This window comes from Heterocephalus glaber, unplaced genomic scaffold (genome assembly GCF_053883595.1).
Source record: "Heterocephalus glaber isolate CG9 unplaced genomic scaffold, H.glaber_assembly_v1.0 deba00001691, whole genome shotgun sequence".
Taxonomy (NCBI): Eukaryota; Metazoa; Chordata; class Mammalia; order Rodentia; family Bathyergidae; genus Heterocephalus; species Heterocephalus glaber.
Genome location: NW_028258416.1, coordinates 1 through 19,100, shown reverse-complemented (window position 1 = coordinate 19,100; position 19,100 = coordinate 1). Strand labels below are relative to the sequence as shown.

Sequence of the window (19,100 nt, the reverse complement as noted above, 5' to 3'; positions counted from 1 at the left end):
ACATGCCCTGGAGTCAGGGAGGAATGATAACAGCTGAGCTATTTGCATTAGTGATTAGACAACTGTAACTCCTATCATTTGATACCTACCACATAGTATTCTATCTATATAGATAGTAGGCTATCTGTACCCATTATCTCTAATCCTCAGGATCTCCTTATTAAATTAGTATATTTATTCTCCTTTCACAAATATAGAAACTCAGGTTCAGTGGGAAGAAGGAATTTGCTCAGATTACCAAGGCCACCATGACAGGGACCAACATGAAATCCAGGGCTATGTAGTCACACCCTGAGATTTCCATCTGTAGTCTGGCCTCAGTTAATGACTACTTATTAACAGGGTCCACCTTTCTAACCCTAGTTTAGGGTTAGGGATGCACTAATGAGGACACCATCCATGACATTATATACCAGTAAATACAAATAAAGATTTATTTTTCAAACATAGTGGCTGGCCAGAGAGGTGAACACTAATTATTCTGCAACCATGGTTGGAAAAGAGTACACAGAGCACTGCCTAAGATTTACAGGAGTGCTGATCTTCTAATTCACCTCACTGATGAGTCCATAAAGCAAGGGGAGAAGAGTCTGGCTAAGAAAGAAACACCACAAAGAAATGGGAAAGAAATTGCATGTGGTGCTTTCAGCAAATAGAAAGAAGCTAGGTCTTCCATCCTCTCCAGTTCAAGGCGTTGGGCTGCAGGGAGTGGTGCCTGTGTGTGTGCTGGAGAAGAAAACACTGATATGTTCTATGGACAGATATGGACTACCAGGGAGCATTCTGGTAACCAGGTGAAGGATGGGTCATAGGACTCCTAGTTAACTATTTTGTTCTCAGCAAAATTTTCCCTCTGGAGAGACCACTGTTGTGTGCACAGAGAACAACTAACATACTGTGGTTGCCAAATGCAAATTGTTAGGTACCAAATGAAATCATAGCAGGCCACACTGCCCGTGGCCCTCACCAGCATGCACAAACATGGTTCCTCTTCCTAAGAAATAAAGATGGACTCGGTGTCAGCAGAAATCACAAATTTATTAACTCTTAAATATATCAATCAGTCATTTACCATTATGGCAAGAAATATATACAGTATTCCATGGTAAACTGCAGTGTTTCAAAATGATAAAGATAATATATGTGTAATTCAGTCGTGGTGCAGATAACAAATCACGATTTCCTCACATCTGAATGTGGAAGACAAACTTGATCTATGGTAATACTTCAAGACCACATGCTAAGTTAAAGGTGTAAAAAAACACACCACTCTACACCTATTTTTTTTCAATATATGTATGCCACGTATAGCTGCTTCACAAAAAAGTAAAAGAAATTAAAAAGGGAAAAATGAGGCCATTACATTTCACAGATCTCATTGGCAGGTTAACATGGCTCAATACATCTAGTGTATATATTTATTTTAAATATATATTGTTTTAAATTGTATAATAATTATCAGAAAAGCTTCAACCCATCTACCATACATCCACTAGCAACAATATCTAAGGTTATTAGTAATCAACACAGAAAGGTGAAATGTGAGAAAAGAGAGAGGGTTGTTTTGTTTTTGTTTCTTGCTTCTGCTTTTAAAAATAGGCTTCTGAAGACTGCAAGTAACTATGATTAAAGTAACGCCAACAGAGATTCCATGCACTAACAGCATTTCAGGGCAGAGAAAAAGCCTCGCAGGAAATGTGTCAACAGAGGAGAAATGAGAAGCACAAAGGAAACTGGTACATTTCCCTTTTCTTTTTGTTTTAAACTGGAAAACTCTAACTCCTTGGAGGAAGATGATACTGTAACTCAAGAGGGAAGCTATAAACAGCCCAAGTAACAAAGATGAAGTTCAAAACACTATGAGAATGGAAAACATTCGTGAGCTCTCTAACTTTAGCAAATGAGTTGGTGACAAGGCAGGAGGGGCCCTTGTAGCCCCTAAGGTGGAAAGAGTGAATTTGTACAGAAATCCCAGTGGCTCTCAACATGGTGTACCCTGGCAACAGTCCCAGTAGGTGAGGCTCATTAGTTAAGTAGGGACATCCTTGCTGTTAGTGCAAGTTCCAAGGATTCAAATACCTCCAACATAGTTAGAACACCTACGTCCCAACGGGAACTTAAGCAGAATTGAAAAACCTTGACTTAAAATCTTGAGCACATTTTGTTTGAAATGATCAAACATGCTAGTTTAGCTCCCTCCAAAATGCTTTGATTTTTATTTTTATCTTCATTCAGCAAATTGGATTTTTATTCTTTTCTTACACCCTATCTATCCACTCCCCCCCCAAAAGGAACAAAATAAAAAGAAAACTAAACACTGAAAAGTCAAAAGAAAAATAAAAAAGGAAGCAAACAAAAGGAATAAAGAAATAAGATAAAATTAAGAAAACAGAATAGATTGGAGAAAGGAAAATCAATTCAGTGAATTCACCAGAACAGTGTGAATATGTGAAAGTGAACAAACTTGTAAATTATGAGTCTTTCCAGTTTACACAGTTTGACCAAAAACAACATGGCTTTCAATGGCAGCAAATCAACCAATTCTTGTTCTTACTTTCATATGATATTTTTGTCTACTCATCAACCCACTTTCATCATGTAACAGCAAAGCTTTCAGTGAAAACCACCCATTTTAACCAGGGTCACACCAGGAAAATGAAGGTATATTTTTTAACCTTAAAACAAAAAACAAGCCGAAATAGATTAATGGCAAAAAGTTTTTAAAAATTTACATTTCTCTTACAAATTGTCATTCAGAGAACAATAATTTTTTAAGTCTGTTATATCTTGGCATAAGCATAGAACCTTGATGAATATGTTGTACCTGGAATATTGTGGAATTCCTTTGTCTGATCTCCCCTCTAGTTTGCCAACAGTCACTGAAGTGTGCATTGAGTATCTCCACTGTGGAAGTGTAAACAATATACAAGAAGGAATAGATGACAAGATAATGCATCGCATATGCAATATGTGGAGGACCTTCACAACTTCATGCACTCAAACATGCATGAAGAGGAGAGGATGGCTGAGGGAATCACCTGGGTGCCTTGTGAACAGAGAATGTAGAAGTGGCACTGTGGATGATTAGCTGGAAGGAGAAAAAAGAGGAAGAAGTAAGTTACATTATCTCACAAAATGTCACCAGGGTGCTTTGCCACAGATGTGACTAGGCTATGACTTTATAACTCAGTTAAACATCAGACAACAGTATATATAAGATGTCTTTGTGATCATTATAAAACTAAATATACCCTGTTAAGTAAAGACAATATTAAAATAGGAAATCAGTGTTATTTCTTTGTTCTCACAAAACTAATCTAAACATAAAGAGAAAGGGTCCCAGACATCAGTTACATTATTAAATCTAAGTATACATTTTGAGCAATCATATTTATTGAACAAATTTAATAGGTTAATATTATCATTTGGTTGAATGAGAATCAAAGTTCAAGTTCATCCTTAGCTTGTGTGTTACTCTTAGATTCCTTGAAAAATCAAAACTTGAAATTGATGCAACAAGGAACATAGTATCAAAAGTGGAGAAAACATAATTATTCTTTATTATTTATTTATTTTTGAGACAGGGTCTCGCCAAATAGTTCAGGCTGGCCTCATACTTGTTTTGATCCTCCTGCCTCAGCCTCCTGAATACTGGTATTACAGGCATGCATTACCACCCTGGGCTACAGAAAAATATGATTACTCTTATTTAATCCTTTCAAATAACAGCTGAAAGCACTTTTTTTTTTTTTTTTTTTTTTTTTTGGTATCAGGGATTGAACTCGGGACCTTGGGCTTGCAAGGCACATGGTGGAACCACTGAGCTAAATCCCCGGCCCTGAAAGCACTATTTTTAAAAGCTTTTCTAGGGGTTAGTCTTTGAGCAGGGAAATATTCACAACAGCACCACACATATCTGGATCCTAATCCAAGTTTAAGAAACAAATCTTTAAAAATTACATGGGCATGGATTTAATCACAGTCAACTTTCAGTTATCCTCCAGAATCACCTACTTTGTGTGCTTTAAATTTCAGCTTTACTTCTTGTGGCCTGTCCTTAGGTCAACTACCATTACCTTCAGTCAGGCATAGCCAGTTTATCTACATATTAGTCATAGCCAAATGCTTACAGGAATTGCAACTTCCAGAAAAATAGTCAGACACCAAAGGATTCTGAAGCTTAATACAATATTAGTCTGGATAATTGAGAGTTGTCTGAATCATCTCAGACATAAGCAACGTTTGATTTAAAATGACACAATCCAAACACTGAAAAGGGGATAGACCTTTAAAATAAGGGTTATGCTGTAAAATAGGGCTGATAATCAAACTTTGGGGCTCATGCAAAACTGCTATGGATTTGCAAAGATCTTGTATTTCATGGACAAATTCAGAGCACAGATCCTCAAAGGGAAGGAAACAGCCACGTAGCTTCTAGTCACCAGCTCCAATCACCAGTGTCATGGAGCAAGGTGCTAATTACAAGACCCACATATGAATCATTTTCAGGCCTTAGATATTTTGCTACGAAGAGATGCCTCTTGAGACGCTCTCATTCACATTTGGAACATAGGGTGGCCTATTAAGGCCCACTTAACTCCCATGGCATAAAAGGAAGATTTCTTAAATAGGGTCTATCTCATTGACAGTTGAGAGAATTGCAGAACAACCTAATGCCCTGGTACTGTAGGAATGTAATCCTCTCTACAGTAACTGGCCATTGTAGCTCTATGGGGTAAAAAACACACAAATGCACAAAAGCTAGTGTCTTCATTATCTTCATATTCCTTTTGTATTTTTTCTTAATTAGATGGCTATTGTTTTGGAATGAATTTCAAATTATTCTTTTATGTTTGTTTTGTCTTTGTTGATTTTTTTTAAAACAGATCTAACAGTGACATTGTTATTAATGCTATGGAGAAGGCCTTTAAAAGCCACTGTGGTAAGAAGTCTCTGGAGTGAGTTGAATAACTGTTTGTATGAACTTGGTCAGCAGTGAGCAGCCAAACTTCTGAGTCTAAAGTCCCCTTCTTCTTTTCTTTCTTCTTCTTCTTGTCCCACATCACTCATGAAATCTGTTTCCCATTTGTATTCAACTCTTTACTCCAGTTGACACTAGTTTTCCTTCTCCACAATGATCTATTGCTCCTTTGCTTCACATGCTCCTTTAGAAATCTATGTCTCCAAATGCTACTTGTCATTTAAGACCTTGTCCAAAATCTCTTCTATGTAAAGTGTACATTCAAACTATCACTACCAGTTTGCTACAGTGTTTAGTGATTTCACTCTAAAGTTGCGTGTAAATTTTGAAATTCTGTTCTTATGGTGCCAGTGATTAGCTGTTTTCTAAACAAGAATAAATGTTCCTTGAGGGTAATGTCTTCTGCCTCACACAGGTGGAACACAGGGGACATGTATAGTAATATTGGCTTAATTATTGACTGGAAGACAAGCATGATGTTTTAGATAGAGTGGTGAGGTGAGAACACATCACAACACCTGATACTTGCTTTTTAGATGTTGTGTTACAAATTTTTCCAAATGTTAGTAACTGAGGCCAGGGAGGTAATCTATGAAGCACAGCGCCCAATACCCCATAGGCTATTCTGGAAACTTGGCTCTATGCTTTTTTCTTCACATTCCCTTCTTTTGCCTACTGTACTTTTTACACAACCCTATGACATCAGCCTGATACAGCAGTTTCTAGTTCCCATCTAAAACTAGTATGGATTGCTTTACGGCAAGTTTCAATCCCCAATGGCTGTGCTGACTGATCTTCCCAGGAAACTGCAGATTTCCTATGGAGGCCTTGGTTACAACCACCAGCACTGAATAACATACACCAAACTTTTAACAATGGTAGAAGGAGCTGACCATGGTTATATTGACAAAAAAGCTGACAGCCTGGGAATATTTACTTGATGGGTACGGTGGGTGACCCTGAGCGATGAAAATGAACATTCTGCCACTTTCCATCCCGGCGGTGCCACACACGGGTCTCTTCTGATTGCATGGTCTTTGGCATCCCGCTGCCATCCATGTACTGTGTGAGCCTAATGTATGCTATGCAGGCAGCATCGTCCCCTACCAGATGCACATGGGGGTTCAGGATGATGGTGTGGATTGGTTTACTGCTTTTGGACAAAGCTGAAAGAAAACCACATGAAAATAAAAAAATTAGTTTCTATGTAAAGTAAACCAAAACCAGTAATAACTTCAGTAGCAATCACATGAATGGGGTGCCACTCATTTACTCCTTAGTTAACTAAAAGTCTAATTATTTGCACTAATCTAATTCTTGACACTGTACAAAGGATAAAAATTAGAGAATAAAAGTAGATAGTTTTAAAAATTTCTTTTACAAGTACTTTTTATGGTACTCTGGGAAGTTAGCTGATTGGGGAAAAGCTAAAGAGATTTATGTATTCATAAAGGGAAGTGTTAGAAGCAGAAGTTGTCACACAAATAGAGGTGGAGAAGGTCTGGCAAAGGCGCATGAAGTAGTTTTGGGATATTCAGGGGATAACTTGCTAAGGCAGCTGACAGGATAGCTTCGGAGTGGTGCTGGGTTTTGTTGGCTGGTAAAGAACATGGGACAAAGGAAATATATCAGGTATCAACCATGGAGATCAATACCTCCAAGAAAGACTGACCCTAGCACAAATGTATTTCTGTATCTCATCCATGTTTCTTCCAGGCAGCAGAGTCCATTTCATGATATTTTTTCCATTAGTGATCATTTACTATAAATCCACAATTTGGTGTTGGCCATGGACCCTGGTTCTGACCTTGTATCTGTCTGTGGACTAAGCAAGTCCTCATTGGGCTCTAGTTATTGGTGTTTTAAAAGTGACTACCCATTCTATATATTAATTGATCACAAGATAAGAGGATTTAGTGTACATTACTTATTGATGATGTTTCTCTCTTAGGTCAATGACACAGGTTGTAGTATTTTAGCTGTTATCCAAACATGCTTTGCACTCTCAGAAAACAGCTATTCAAATTAATCAGAATATTATCATAGTCACATAGAAAGAATAACTCATTATAAAGAATATGTACTTATGGAGCATAATGAAGTGTTATGCTGAAATGTTAAATATTAAAATAGTATTTAATGGGTTAATAAATGATTTTACTAGAGATGAGATAGTGTTGCTTGAGAGTTGCATGGAGGTGACATTCTGAGATGCTATCAATCAGAGATGTAGAATACTGGAATATGACAACGTTTACTGAAGCTTTGTTAAGATGATTTTATCATATAATTTTTTGGGTTTGCAAGCCTAGTATGTAGAAGGAAAAGTAATTAATTCAGTACACCTTGACTTAAAAAACCATGCCAAGATCTCACTGCAAAAAAAAAAAAAACTGAATTCATTTCACTCATCATGTAAATACAGCATCTAATGTCATTAGGGGTAAGGAAAAAAGAAGATGGATAAAGGGATTTACACTGTTCTTCAGGATCTGCAGGAGCTTTTCAGAAGCTTCCCTGAAATGTGGCTGTTTCCTCTGACAGCTTTTAGTGGGCTTTTAGTGGTCAATTCGCAATTAAATTTGCAATTAATTTGCAATTTTAATTCACATTTACCTGATTACTTAGCTTTGTTTATATTTTATTTTGAAAATAAGTACCAAATATGCTTCACAGTGCTATTCTATGTTGAACAATTGAGTATGCTGCAATTCTTTAATCTTTTTTATATACTAACCATTTTATAAAATTTGAAATAATATACTTTTTGTAACATTATATAGCTCATTTTATACATTCATGGCACTTAATGGATATATTAGCAATTCAAGCAACACTGTTTTCTTTTGTAGAACTAGGGATTGAACCCAGTATCTTCTCACTGAACTATGTCCCCAGCCACTTTTAAAAAATAAAACATATTTGAGCCAGGATCTTGCTACGGTGCTAAACTGGCCAGGCTCAGTGAGGTCCTCCTGCATGAGCCTCCTAGAGAAGTGGGATTATAGGAACACACCACCACACCTGGCTCAACTTTACGTTTTGTGCAAAGGCAAATATTTTTCAGGACAACAGAACTTTCAGGTCTCATTATCTATGTATCTATGTATCTAATACCTATCTATATACCTATACATATAATTTTCAACTCCAAAAAATGTTATGGTGTAAAATGTTGGATGAAAGTAAAAATTCTCATGGTAGAAAAAAAGCCAAAGAGTCTGCAAATTAGGGAGAAATTAAAAGGAAAGTTGAAAGAGGTCTGTTATTGAATTCAGAAACCAATGTACCATTTTCAAAGTAGAATCGGTGAAAGTCCATCCCTTCCACTAAGTTTCCCAAAGCTTCAGGTTCAAAGGCAGTAAGGCCTGGGTCACAGATTTTCCTGTAAGAGAAAAAATAAAGAAAATAACCAATAAATAAATGTTGTAATATGATTTGTTTCCTGTGTAAATATTCTTATGAGACAGTGAAGAAAGAGCCTCTAAAAATCACTAAAAATATAAAGTTTCAACTGAAGACCTTGGTTGGCAAGGTGGATTGAGCAACAGATTACAAAAAGACATTTTGCAGAGAACTCTGAGAGGGACAAACTAATGTAACTGGTTCAAGCCTGAGAGTCTCCCTTTTAAACTTTCTACTTTTTCTGAGGTGAATTCTCCAGTTTTTATACCTCTTGACTTAAGTTAATAATTTTTAAAACATTTTCTAAGTCCTAGTTCAAGTCTAAGAAACACTCCAAGTCTATCTTTCATTCTAGAACTGAATACTTTTGGAATAATTTTTGATGGATGATATCTTCTACAGTCACATCAAAAATCTATATTATAATTTCCTTAAAGAAGGATATCACATCTTATACTTTCTGGAAATATCCACAAAATTTAATTGAGCTTGAATCTAATGTTTACTTTACTTTCCAAAGAAAAATGATAGACAGTTCAAATAATAATTTACCTTTTAATTCCAGAAATAGAAGTCAGTAAGTATATACAAAATTCTAAATATCTGGAGAACGCTAATGGTATTTCTCTGGGGAAATGTATGGGTCAATTTTATTCAATAAAGAACTATTACACATCTACATGTAGCAGATATTCTTTGAAGCAAGCAATTATAACATAACAATTAATACCAGAATAGAAGTTAACCCAAAGTGCTCAAAAACTGCATTACCTATAGACAGTAAACAGGAAAGATTTAAGAGAAAAAGATGATCTGAGTTGGGCTTCTAAAGATAAGGGAGAGTTTTCCAGGTGTGTGGAAGGTGAGGGGCAGTAAGGGGACAGCACACACTGTGGTATACTACTAAGAAAGCACCAAGTATATTTGTGGACTGATATTTAGTTGTTTGATGTGTTGAGAACTGGGCTATATATGCAAGCTTCATAGACGAACCAAAGAGGATCATTCCCTTTGGTCAATGATGATCAGGGTAGGCTTCTCAGAGAAGGTGGCAAAATCTGGATTTTGGAGAACTAGAAGGAGTTTACAGGGTAGACAAAAGAGTACAGCTCAAAAAATTTTGACCTATTTGCCAACTTTCCCCAAAGGTCAATACAGTGGATGGGGCCCTATGTAATTTCATATGGAAATTCCCTTTTTAGAAGGCAAACTTTTTAAACTATTCAACAGAAAAACACATTTCAAAAGTCTAACTTAACAATGGTTCTTCAAAGTGCAGGACTGTTCACAGAATGTGGGACTGGAGATCTCTACAGAATGCTTTTAGGGTAAGAAAGCATAGTACATATCTCATGTGGTAAGGGAGGCCTTAAAGGCAGAGGTGAGGGTAGGATTATAAACTTTGCCTCACACTGCTTGTTATACAGGTATTTTTATGCTTGAGGCATATATATCCTCTTGGATATATATATATATATATATATATATATATATATATATATCTCCATCCTAGATAGATATATCTATAGGATATCCTAAATATGCAAAGGCAAATATTTTTCAGGACAACAGAACTTTCATTTCTCATTATCTGTCTATGTATCAATGTAGCTACATATGTATCTATCTATTTAATATCTATCCATATACCTATACATATAATTTTTCACTCCAAACAAAAAATGTTATGGTGTAAAGTAGGATATCCTAGATATCCTATAGATATACCTATTTAGGATATATATATATATATATATATATATATATATATATATCTCCTTAGGTATATAGATATATATCTTAAATATATCTTATCTTTTATATATATTATCTTTAAGAAATATCTGTATCTATATATCTATATCACAGATAGACGTAGATAGATATAGATATTTCTTAACCTCAAATCCACATTTTAAAAAGCAATATGCTTTTCCGTTTTCTGTGTCTTTTCACACATGGACTGCTTTCGCTGGAATGTGATTCTCTCACATGGCCCTGAGGGTGTTTAGGAAGAAATTTCATTTACAAAGAAATCCTCAATGCTTGGATGGGAAGTTGGCCTGGTGCTAATCTTAAACACACTGATTTTCATTTATATAAAACTACTGTTGACACCTCAAATTTGCTGTTAAATACACATGAATTCAGATACACTGAAGAACCCATGCATGGAGAAGAAACCTCTACCCTGGGTGTGAAAGTGAAATGTGAGTGCCTATACTCACGTGTAAGCTTCAAAGTCCCTGTTGTTTATTGCTTCGATCAGTTGTTCAGTGACTTTGATAATCTCTTGCTTTCGTGCTAAAGGCAAAAATACAGCATTGGGTGAGAATAAAGAATTACAGCCATAGAAAATATTACTCTAATAATGCTACTTTCCTTAAGCAGGGTGTTAGCATTTATGATACATGATGTTACTTTCTCCATAATCCTGCTGTGCAAATTGCAAAGAACAATAGCATCTACCTGTTCCATGAGTCCTTAGAAACCAGATTCTTGGGTCTCTTAGCCCAAATCTGCAGATTCAGAGTCCATTTGAACAGGGTGCACGGGGAACCCTGGGCACAATTTACCTTTCGGAGTCTCAGTAAGGCTACATTCTATTGGTTAGAAAGCAAGTCACCTGGAAGATCAGTTTAGTTTTTAGTATCTTTATCACTTTGACTGACTTTCTGAACACTTGTGTTCACCAGTAACAAATTGCGTTATTTAAAAAACTAATCTTAAACTTGGCATGGCGATATATATCTGTAATCCCAGCACTCTAGGAGGTCAACACAGAAGGATCACAAATTTGAGCCCCATGCAGGAAATTCAGTAAGACTTTGTCTCAAAATAAACGTAATATAGAGGTCTGCCACACCCTGCCGAGGTCCCCAGTCCCGCGGACACACGCCGAATCAGCCCGCTGCAGACAGGCAGGTCTGTGCACACCCTACCGAGGTCCTGAGTCACGCGGAAGACACCGAATCACCCCACTGCAGACAGGCAGCCACCTGATTCCAAATTACCAAGGCGCAGAGGACACCAGACCACCAGACCAAGGTACTGAGTCCCACTGTTCCCGGCCCAGAGGTAGGGGCTTCTGAGCCGTCGTCCCACTGCTCCTGGTCCAGAGGAAGGGGCTTCCCAGTCACCATCCCTCCCGCTGCTCCCAGCCCAGAGGAAAGGGCTTTTAGGCCACCTTCTGTCCTGCTGCTCCTGGCCCAGAGGAAGGGGCTTCGGGGCCACCATCCCTCCCACCACTCCCGGCCCAGTGGGAGGGGCTTTTGAGCCACCATCCCACTGCTCCTGGTCCAGAGGAAGGGGTTTCCCGGCCACCATCTCTCCGGCTGCTCCCAGCCCACAGGAAAGGGCTTTTGGGTCACCAACCCTACCGCTGCTCCCGTCCCCTGTCCCACCTAACCCAGCTCAGAGGAGGTAATCCATGCAGGCGCTAACAGCACCCCACCCAGTCGAAATGAAAAAACACGTAAATAAGTCTCAAAACCAGACTTCCAGATCACCTACAGCAACCTCAAAGGGAAATGAGATGGAACCCTCTGATACTCAACCACCTGGACCCACTGAACTGGCAACAAAAGGGGATCTGGAAAAAATGAAATCAGAAATAATTTCTCAGATAACAGGAGAAATGGTGCCCTTAGTGCAAGACATGATTAATAAATCTAGAGAGGAGCTCAGGAACATGATGGAATCCCAACATAAGAAACAAAAGGAATCCATAAAACAGATGCAAATAGATTTCCAGGACATGAAAAACTCCATTGAAAGTCTACACAGCAGAATGAGCCAGTGTGAGGACAGAATTTCAGATACAGAAGATAAGATTGCAATTAGTGACCAGGAAAAGAAATATTGCTTCAAAATTATAAGGGAACATGAGAAATCAATCCAGCAGCTGCTAGATGATGCCAAAAAGAATAACATAAGACTGATTGGGCTCAATGAAGAAACAGGAGAGAGTGCAGATGACATAAAAAATCTCTTCACAGAAATAATGGCAGAAAACTTCCCAAGCAAGGGGAAAAGAGCTTCACATACAGGTAAGTGAGGCATATAGGACTCCAAATAGCCTTGATCAAAAAAATCTACCCATAGGCATATAATTGTTAAGATTCCAGAAACACAACAGAAGAACAAAGTTCTTCTGAGAAAGAAACAAATCACATACAAAGGAAAGCCCATCAGAATCACAGCAGACTTCTCAACACAAACCATCAAGGCAAGAAGAGCTTGAAGTGACATATTCCAAGCCCTAAAAGAAAACAGCCTCCAACCCAGATTGATGTACCCTGCAAAACTATCTTTCAAAATGGATGGAGAAATAAGATACTTTCATGACAAAGAGCACCTTAGGAACTTCGTGAATACAAAACCAGCACTCCAAAGAATTTTACACAATAGCCTAGGAACAGACATTGAGGATCACAACCCCAGGAAGCAAAGCAGAATGAACCCATCTGGCATGACAAGAAATTAACTGTAAAGGGGGAGAACCCAACAAAAAGAAAAAGTCATGGCAATGAAAAGTCAATACGTTTCAGTTATAACAATCAACGTTAATGGTCTCAATTCACCAATCAAAAGAAATAGACTGGCAGAATGGGTCAAGAAGCAAAATCCAACAATATGCTGCATACAAGAAACACACTTAATTCAAAAGGAAACTCACAGACTGAAAGTTAAAGGGTGGAAAACAATACTGCATGTGACAGGAACCCGAAAAATAGCAGGAGTAGCTATCCTCTTGGCAGATCAAGTAGATTTCAAACCAACACTGATTAAGAGAGACGAAGAAGGACACTACATCCTTGTAAAGGGAAGAATCCAAGAGGAAGAGATGACAATCATAAATATCTATGCACCAAACACTAGTGCACCCAACTATATAAAACAAATACTAACGGACATGAAAAGCCATATAGGCACTAATACAATTGTAGTGGGGGACCTCAACACCCCACTGTCACAAATAGATAGATCAACTAGACTAAAAATAAGTAATGAAATACTAGAACTCAATCGAACTCTTGAACAAATGAACTTAACAGATGTTTACAGAATCTTCCACCCCACAAAATCAGAATACACATTCTTCTCAGCTGCACATGGGTCATTCTCCAAAATAGACCACAAACTCACACATAGAACATGTTTAAGTAAGTGCAAAGGAATTGAAGTTATCCCCTGTACATTATCAGACCATAGTGCGATGAAATTGGAGATCCACAGCAAAAGAAACTCAAAAATTTCATAAACACGTGGAAATTGAACAACACACTTCTGAATAACCAATGGGTCACAGAGGAAATTAAAGAAGAAATCAGACAGTTCCTTCAATTAAATGACAATGACAATACAACATATCGGAATCTATGGGACACAATGAAAGCAGTCTTACGAGGGAAATTCATAGCACTGAATACGCATATTAGGAAAACAGAACAAGCCCAATTAAACAACCTGATGCTGCACCTCAAGCTTCTAGAAAAAGAAGAGCAGGACAACCCCAAAGCTCATACAAGGGAGGAAATTATAAAGATCAGAGGAGAAATCAATGCAATGGAGACTAAGAGAACGATACAAAAAAATCAATGAAGCCAAGAGTTGGTTCTTTGAAAGAATCAACAAAATTGACAAACCCTTAGCCAACCTTGTCAGAAAAAGGAAAGAAAAGGCCCAAATCCATGCAATTAGGAATGAAAAGGGTGAAACTACAACAGACCCAGCAGAAATCCAGAGGATCATCAATACCTACTTCCAGAACCTATACGCCAATAAGATGGACAACACAGAAGAAATGGACAGATTCCTACATACATATGAATTACCAAAGTTGAACGAAGAAGACCTAAAAATTCTGAACAACCCAATATCAACCAATGAAATTGAAAATGTAATTAAAAACTTATCAACTAAGAAAAGCCCGGGCCCTGAAGGCTTCACTGCTGAATTCTACAAGACATTTAGAGAGGAACTGCTGCTGCTACTGTTTAAACTCTTCAATGAAATTGAAAGGGAAGCAATACTCCCAAATTCATTCCTAGAAGCAAGCATCACCTTGATCCCCAAAGCAGAGAAAGACCCAACTGAAAAAGAGAACTATAGGCCAATCTCACTAATGAACATAGATGCAAAAATCCTTAATAAGATAATGGCAAACAGAATGCAGAAGATCATCAAGATCATACACCCTGATCAAGTGGGATTCATCCCAGGGATGCAGGGATGGTTCAGTATACGAAAATCCATCAATGTAATACACTATATCAATAGAGCCAAGGACAAAAACCATATGATTATCTCCATAGACGCAGAAAAAGCATTTGACAAAATCCAACATGCATTTATGAGAAAAACCCTACAAAAAATTGGAATAGATGGTCTCTACCTCCAACTGATAGAAGCCATCTATGAAAACCCAACAGCCAATATCATACTAAATGGTCAAAAACTGAAATCCTTCACACTAAAATCAGGAACAAGACAAGGATGTCCACTATCACCACTCTTGTTTAATATAGTACTGGAAACATTCGCCATGGCAATTAGAAAAGAGAAAGAAATAAAAGGAATAAAGATAAGAAATGAAGAAGTCAAATTGTCATTATTTGCAGATGACATGATACTCTATATAGAAGACCCCAAGAACTCCACCAAAAGTCTTCTAGACTTAATAACCAAATTCAGTCAAGTAGCTGGTTACAAGGTCAACACACAGAAATCAATAGCTTTCCTCTACACGAAGGACAGACTCACTGAGAGAAAAATAGCACAAATAATTCCTTTCACAATAGCATCCAAAAAACTGAAATACCTAGGAATCATCCTAATGAAAGAAATCAAAGACCTCGTCTCTGAAAACTATGGCACTCTGAAAAGAGACTGAAGATGATATCAGAAAATGGACAGACATCCCCTGCTCCTGGGTAGGAAGGAATAATATAGTGAAAATGGCCATACTTCCAAAACTGCTATATAGATTGAATGCAATTCCAATTGAGATCCCAGCAGCATACTTCATAGACCTAAAGAAAAAACAATCCAAAAATTCATTAGGAACAAGAAGAGACTCAGAATAGCCAAAGCAATTCTAGGTAACAGAGACATGTCAGGGGGTATCACAATCCCCAACCTGCAACTCTACTACAAAGCTACTGTGATAAAAACAGCATGGTACTGGCAAAGAAACAGGCTTGAGGACCAGTGGAACAGATTAGAAGATACAGAAACAATGCCAGACACACTCAGCCATCTCATCTTTGACAAAGGAGCCGAACACCCTCACTGAGGAAAGACAGCCTCTTTAATAAATGGTGCTGGAAAAATTGGGCTTCAACTTGCCAAAGATTAAAACTAGACCTGTATCTCTCACCATGCACTAAACTCAAATCAAAATGGATTAAAGATCTAAATATTAAAATAGAAACTCTGAACCAGTTGGAACAGAGGTTAGGTAGAACTCTTGAAGACATCGGTGTAGGAAAAGATTTTATGAAAACTTCAGTTGCCCGTGAACTAGCACAAACAATCAACCAATGGGATCTCTTCTTATTAAAAGCTTCTGCACAGCAAGAGAAACCACCAGCAGTGTGAAGAGACAACCCACAATGTGGGAAAAAATCTTCACCTGCTCTTCCTCAGACAAAGGTCTATTATCTCGAATCTATAAAGAACTTAAAAAGATCAGACCTCCCAAATTTAAAGATCCAATCTGAAAATGGGCATCTGAAATGAACAGACATTTCTCAGACAAAGAAGTAGAAATAGCAAATAAATACATGAAAAAATGTTCAACGTCACTGGTCATTCGAGAGATGCAAATGAAAACAACGCTGAGATTCCACTTCACTCCAGAAAGAATGGCTGCTATCATGAAATCAACCAATAAGAAATGCTGGCGGGGCTGTGGGGAAAGTGGAACCCTGCTCCACTGCTGGTGGGAGTGTAGACTGGTGCAAGCACTGTGGAAATCAGTATGGAGATACCTCAAAGAACTAGGAACTGGAAGTCCCATTTGACCCCGCTAGTCCACTGCTGGGGATCTTCCCCAAAGAAATAAAAGAATCATACCACAGTGATATATGTGCACCCATGTTCATAGCAGCGTAGTTTGTAATAGCTAAAACTTGGAAAGAGCCCAAATGCCCATCAACTGGTGACTGGATCAAGAAAATGTGGTTTTTTTATAAAATGGAGTACTACTCAGCCATAAAAAATGAGAAATTAGAGACATTTATAGCTAAGTGGATGCACATTGAGGCAATACTCTTAGGTGAAATAAATAGGACACACATGTGTAAATACCGAATAGTTTCTCTGGTTCAGAAACTGAAAGTGTAAATAAGGACTAAATGTATAACAGGTCATGTGAAATAGGAAGAAAAGGGGCAAGGGGAAGGAAGTGGGAGGGCTAGGGGAAAGGATAGAAGGAAATGGGATTAATATGAGAAAATGGAAAAATAGGAACAAAATTTTTGTAAATAGGGAGGGCTGGAGGGGTTGAAGGGAGAGGGAGGGCTGGGCAAGGGTGAAAAACAAGAACCAAGAGAGACTATGTAAAGGTGCAAATTTCCAATGATGAATGTCATTATATTGTATACCTAAAATGTACCAATTATTAGAATGAATAATCGATAATGTAAAATAGGAATAGAAGGTCCAAAAGGGGTAGGGGTAGTGGGAGGCACAGGGGAAAGGAAAGAAGGGAAAGGAAAAAATGATGAGAAATGGAAAAAATGGAAATAAAGTCTTTGTAAATAGGGAAGGGTGGAGGGCGTGAAGGGAGGGCTAGGAATGGCGAAAAAATAAGAACCAAGATGCATTATATAAGGTACAATTCCCAATGAGAAATGTAATTGTCTTGTATACCTACAACGTACCAATAAAAGAATTAAAAAAAAAAACAAAAAACCCCCATATTACTTAGTCTCATTTATTCTAATATGTATGATAAATGTAAATTACCATAAATTTTCAAATTACTAGAAAATGTAACTTATAGGACATATATATTTATGAGTGTGCATACATTGTTTTTCTTTTATTTGTTGACTTCAAGAGATAAGCAGTCATCACAGATATCATTCAAATTATTTTATGACTTAATACTGTACACACAGAAAATAACTTTGACTTGGAAGTTCCAGGAGGACGATTGCCTGGGATGCCGAAGATTATCACTGACTTGCACAGGCAGATATTACCACGTTATTGCCAAAAAAGGAGGTTTAGTTTATAAAACCCTAGCAGAGAAGTTTCCGGTGATTCAGCACACTGCTCATGGTAAGAAATTCTAGCACAGATTCTGAGGAATTCAACTCAGGTATTGACATTTGCACACTTATCCCAAACAATTTTTTTTGTTTATTTTATCCTTAGCAACAGGTAAACACCATATTTCATTGTTATTAATTTCATATACTTAAAATAGCACCAATAAGTTCTTAGGGTCTCCTCTTTAGTAATGGTTATGGATAAAGTGCTTCTATTTCTTGAAGAGAAATTTAAATATGTTATCTTATACACTCACACTGTTTCTGTACTGGCAAAAAACCTCTAAAATATCACAATAGACTCTTGGAAGTAAACTATCTTTCCTTATCGTTTCTTTTTTTTCTATCCCCTTCCTCTTTCTCTTCTCTCTGTCTTTGTCTCTTTCTCTTGAACATGGTCTTTCTGTATAACACAGGCTGGCCTCAAACCCACAATCCTGCTGCCTCAGCCTCCTGAGTACTGCGAGTACAGATGTGTGTTTCCACACCCAGCGCCAAGCTACCTTTTCTGTGTAGACCATTAACTTTTTCAGAAATATTTCTCTATTTTTTTAGAAATATCTTACCTTTTTGTTCAACTTAACTTTGAGTAATATGACACAGTATCAAATTAGAATACCATAATTCTGAGGTAAGTAGGGTGTGTGCAGAGTAAAATTCTCTTTGTAGAACAGATAGTACTCCAAGATGTTTTTTTTTGTTTCCCAATTGAAAACATTTCCTATTGGCCTTCAATAAAAATGAAACCATGGAGCAGAATTTCTTTCTTGTCCATTTAAAATGATAGCCATATGGCAATGAGATTTTGTCCATTATCTTGACTTTCTCTAAAATCAAAATTCTCTTAACATTTGCTGTCTGTGTATTGCTAGGCACATTGAAAATAACCACATGGAATGATGTTAATAAAGAAACAAATGACCTGTATAGAATCATTTAAAAAACAAATAAAACATCTTTCACATTTAGTCTGTTAGCTTCTGTTATAATGATCTGTGTCCCTTGGAAGAAACATTCAGCTGGTAATCTCAGGCTCTGAAGGGGACATCACATTGTTTTAAATGCTTTTGCATAGACAGCTCCTTTTATATTTGTATTTTACATTTGGGGAAAGCATTCAGTCTACCTACTTTTCTTTTACACTCAACAGTGATAACTAAAATACAGCCAAAAGCGAATCAACTTTTCCAAAACACCTGAAGAGATACCTAGAGCTAAAATCATCAATTTTGAGCCTGGTATGGTGGTGCATACCTATAATCCTAGCCCTCAACAGGCTGAGACAGACAGATTGCAGGTTCAATCAAAGCCAGCCTGGGTTATATATCTCCAGGCAACTTGTACTACACTGCAGATGATTGTCTTTATTTTGAAAGAATGAATGAATGAATGAATTCGTTTCAATAAGAGAAGGGTTTGAGTTGTTACTTAAA

The 19,100-nt window shown here is 37.4% G+C and overlaps 1 protein-coding gene across 1 annotated transcript; it reads right to left on the bottom strand.

Annotated features, from left to right (window-relative positions):
- Nucleotides 1–1,019: 1,019 nt before the first annotated feature.
- LOC147821784 (calcium/calmodulin-dependent protein kinase type II subunit delta-like) lies at nt 1,020–10,817 on the bottom strand. The gene is made up of 5 exons (XM_087199300.1): nt 10,615–10,817; nt 8,272–8,366; nt 5,919–6,147; nt 3,039–3,088; nt 1,020–2,904 (listed from the first exon to the last, which is right to left on the bottom strand). Exons 2-4 carry the CDS (start codon nt 8,300–8,302, stop codon nt 3,085–3,087), a joined length of 264 nt encoding a protein of 87 aa, XP_087055426.1. The 5' UTR covers nt 8,303–8,366; nt 10,615–10,817; the 3' UTR covers nt 1,020–2,904; nt 3,039–3,084.
- Between the last annotated feature and the right edge of the window lie 8,283 nt (nt 10,818–19,100).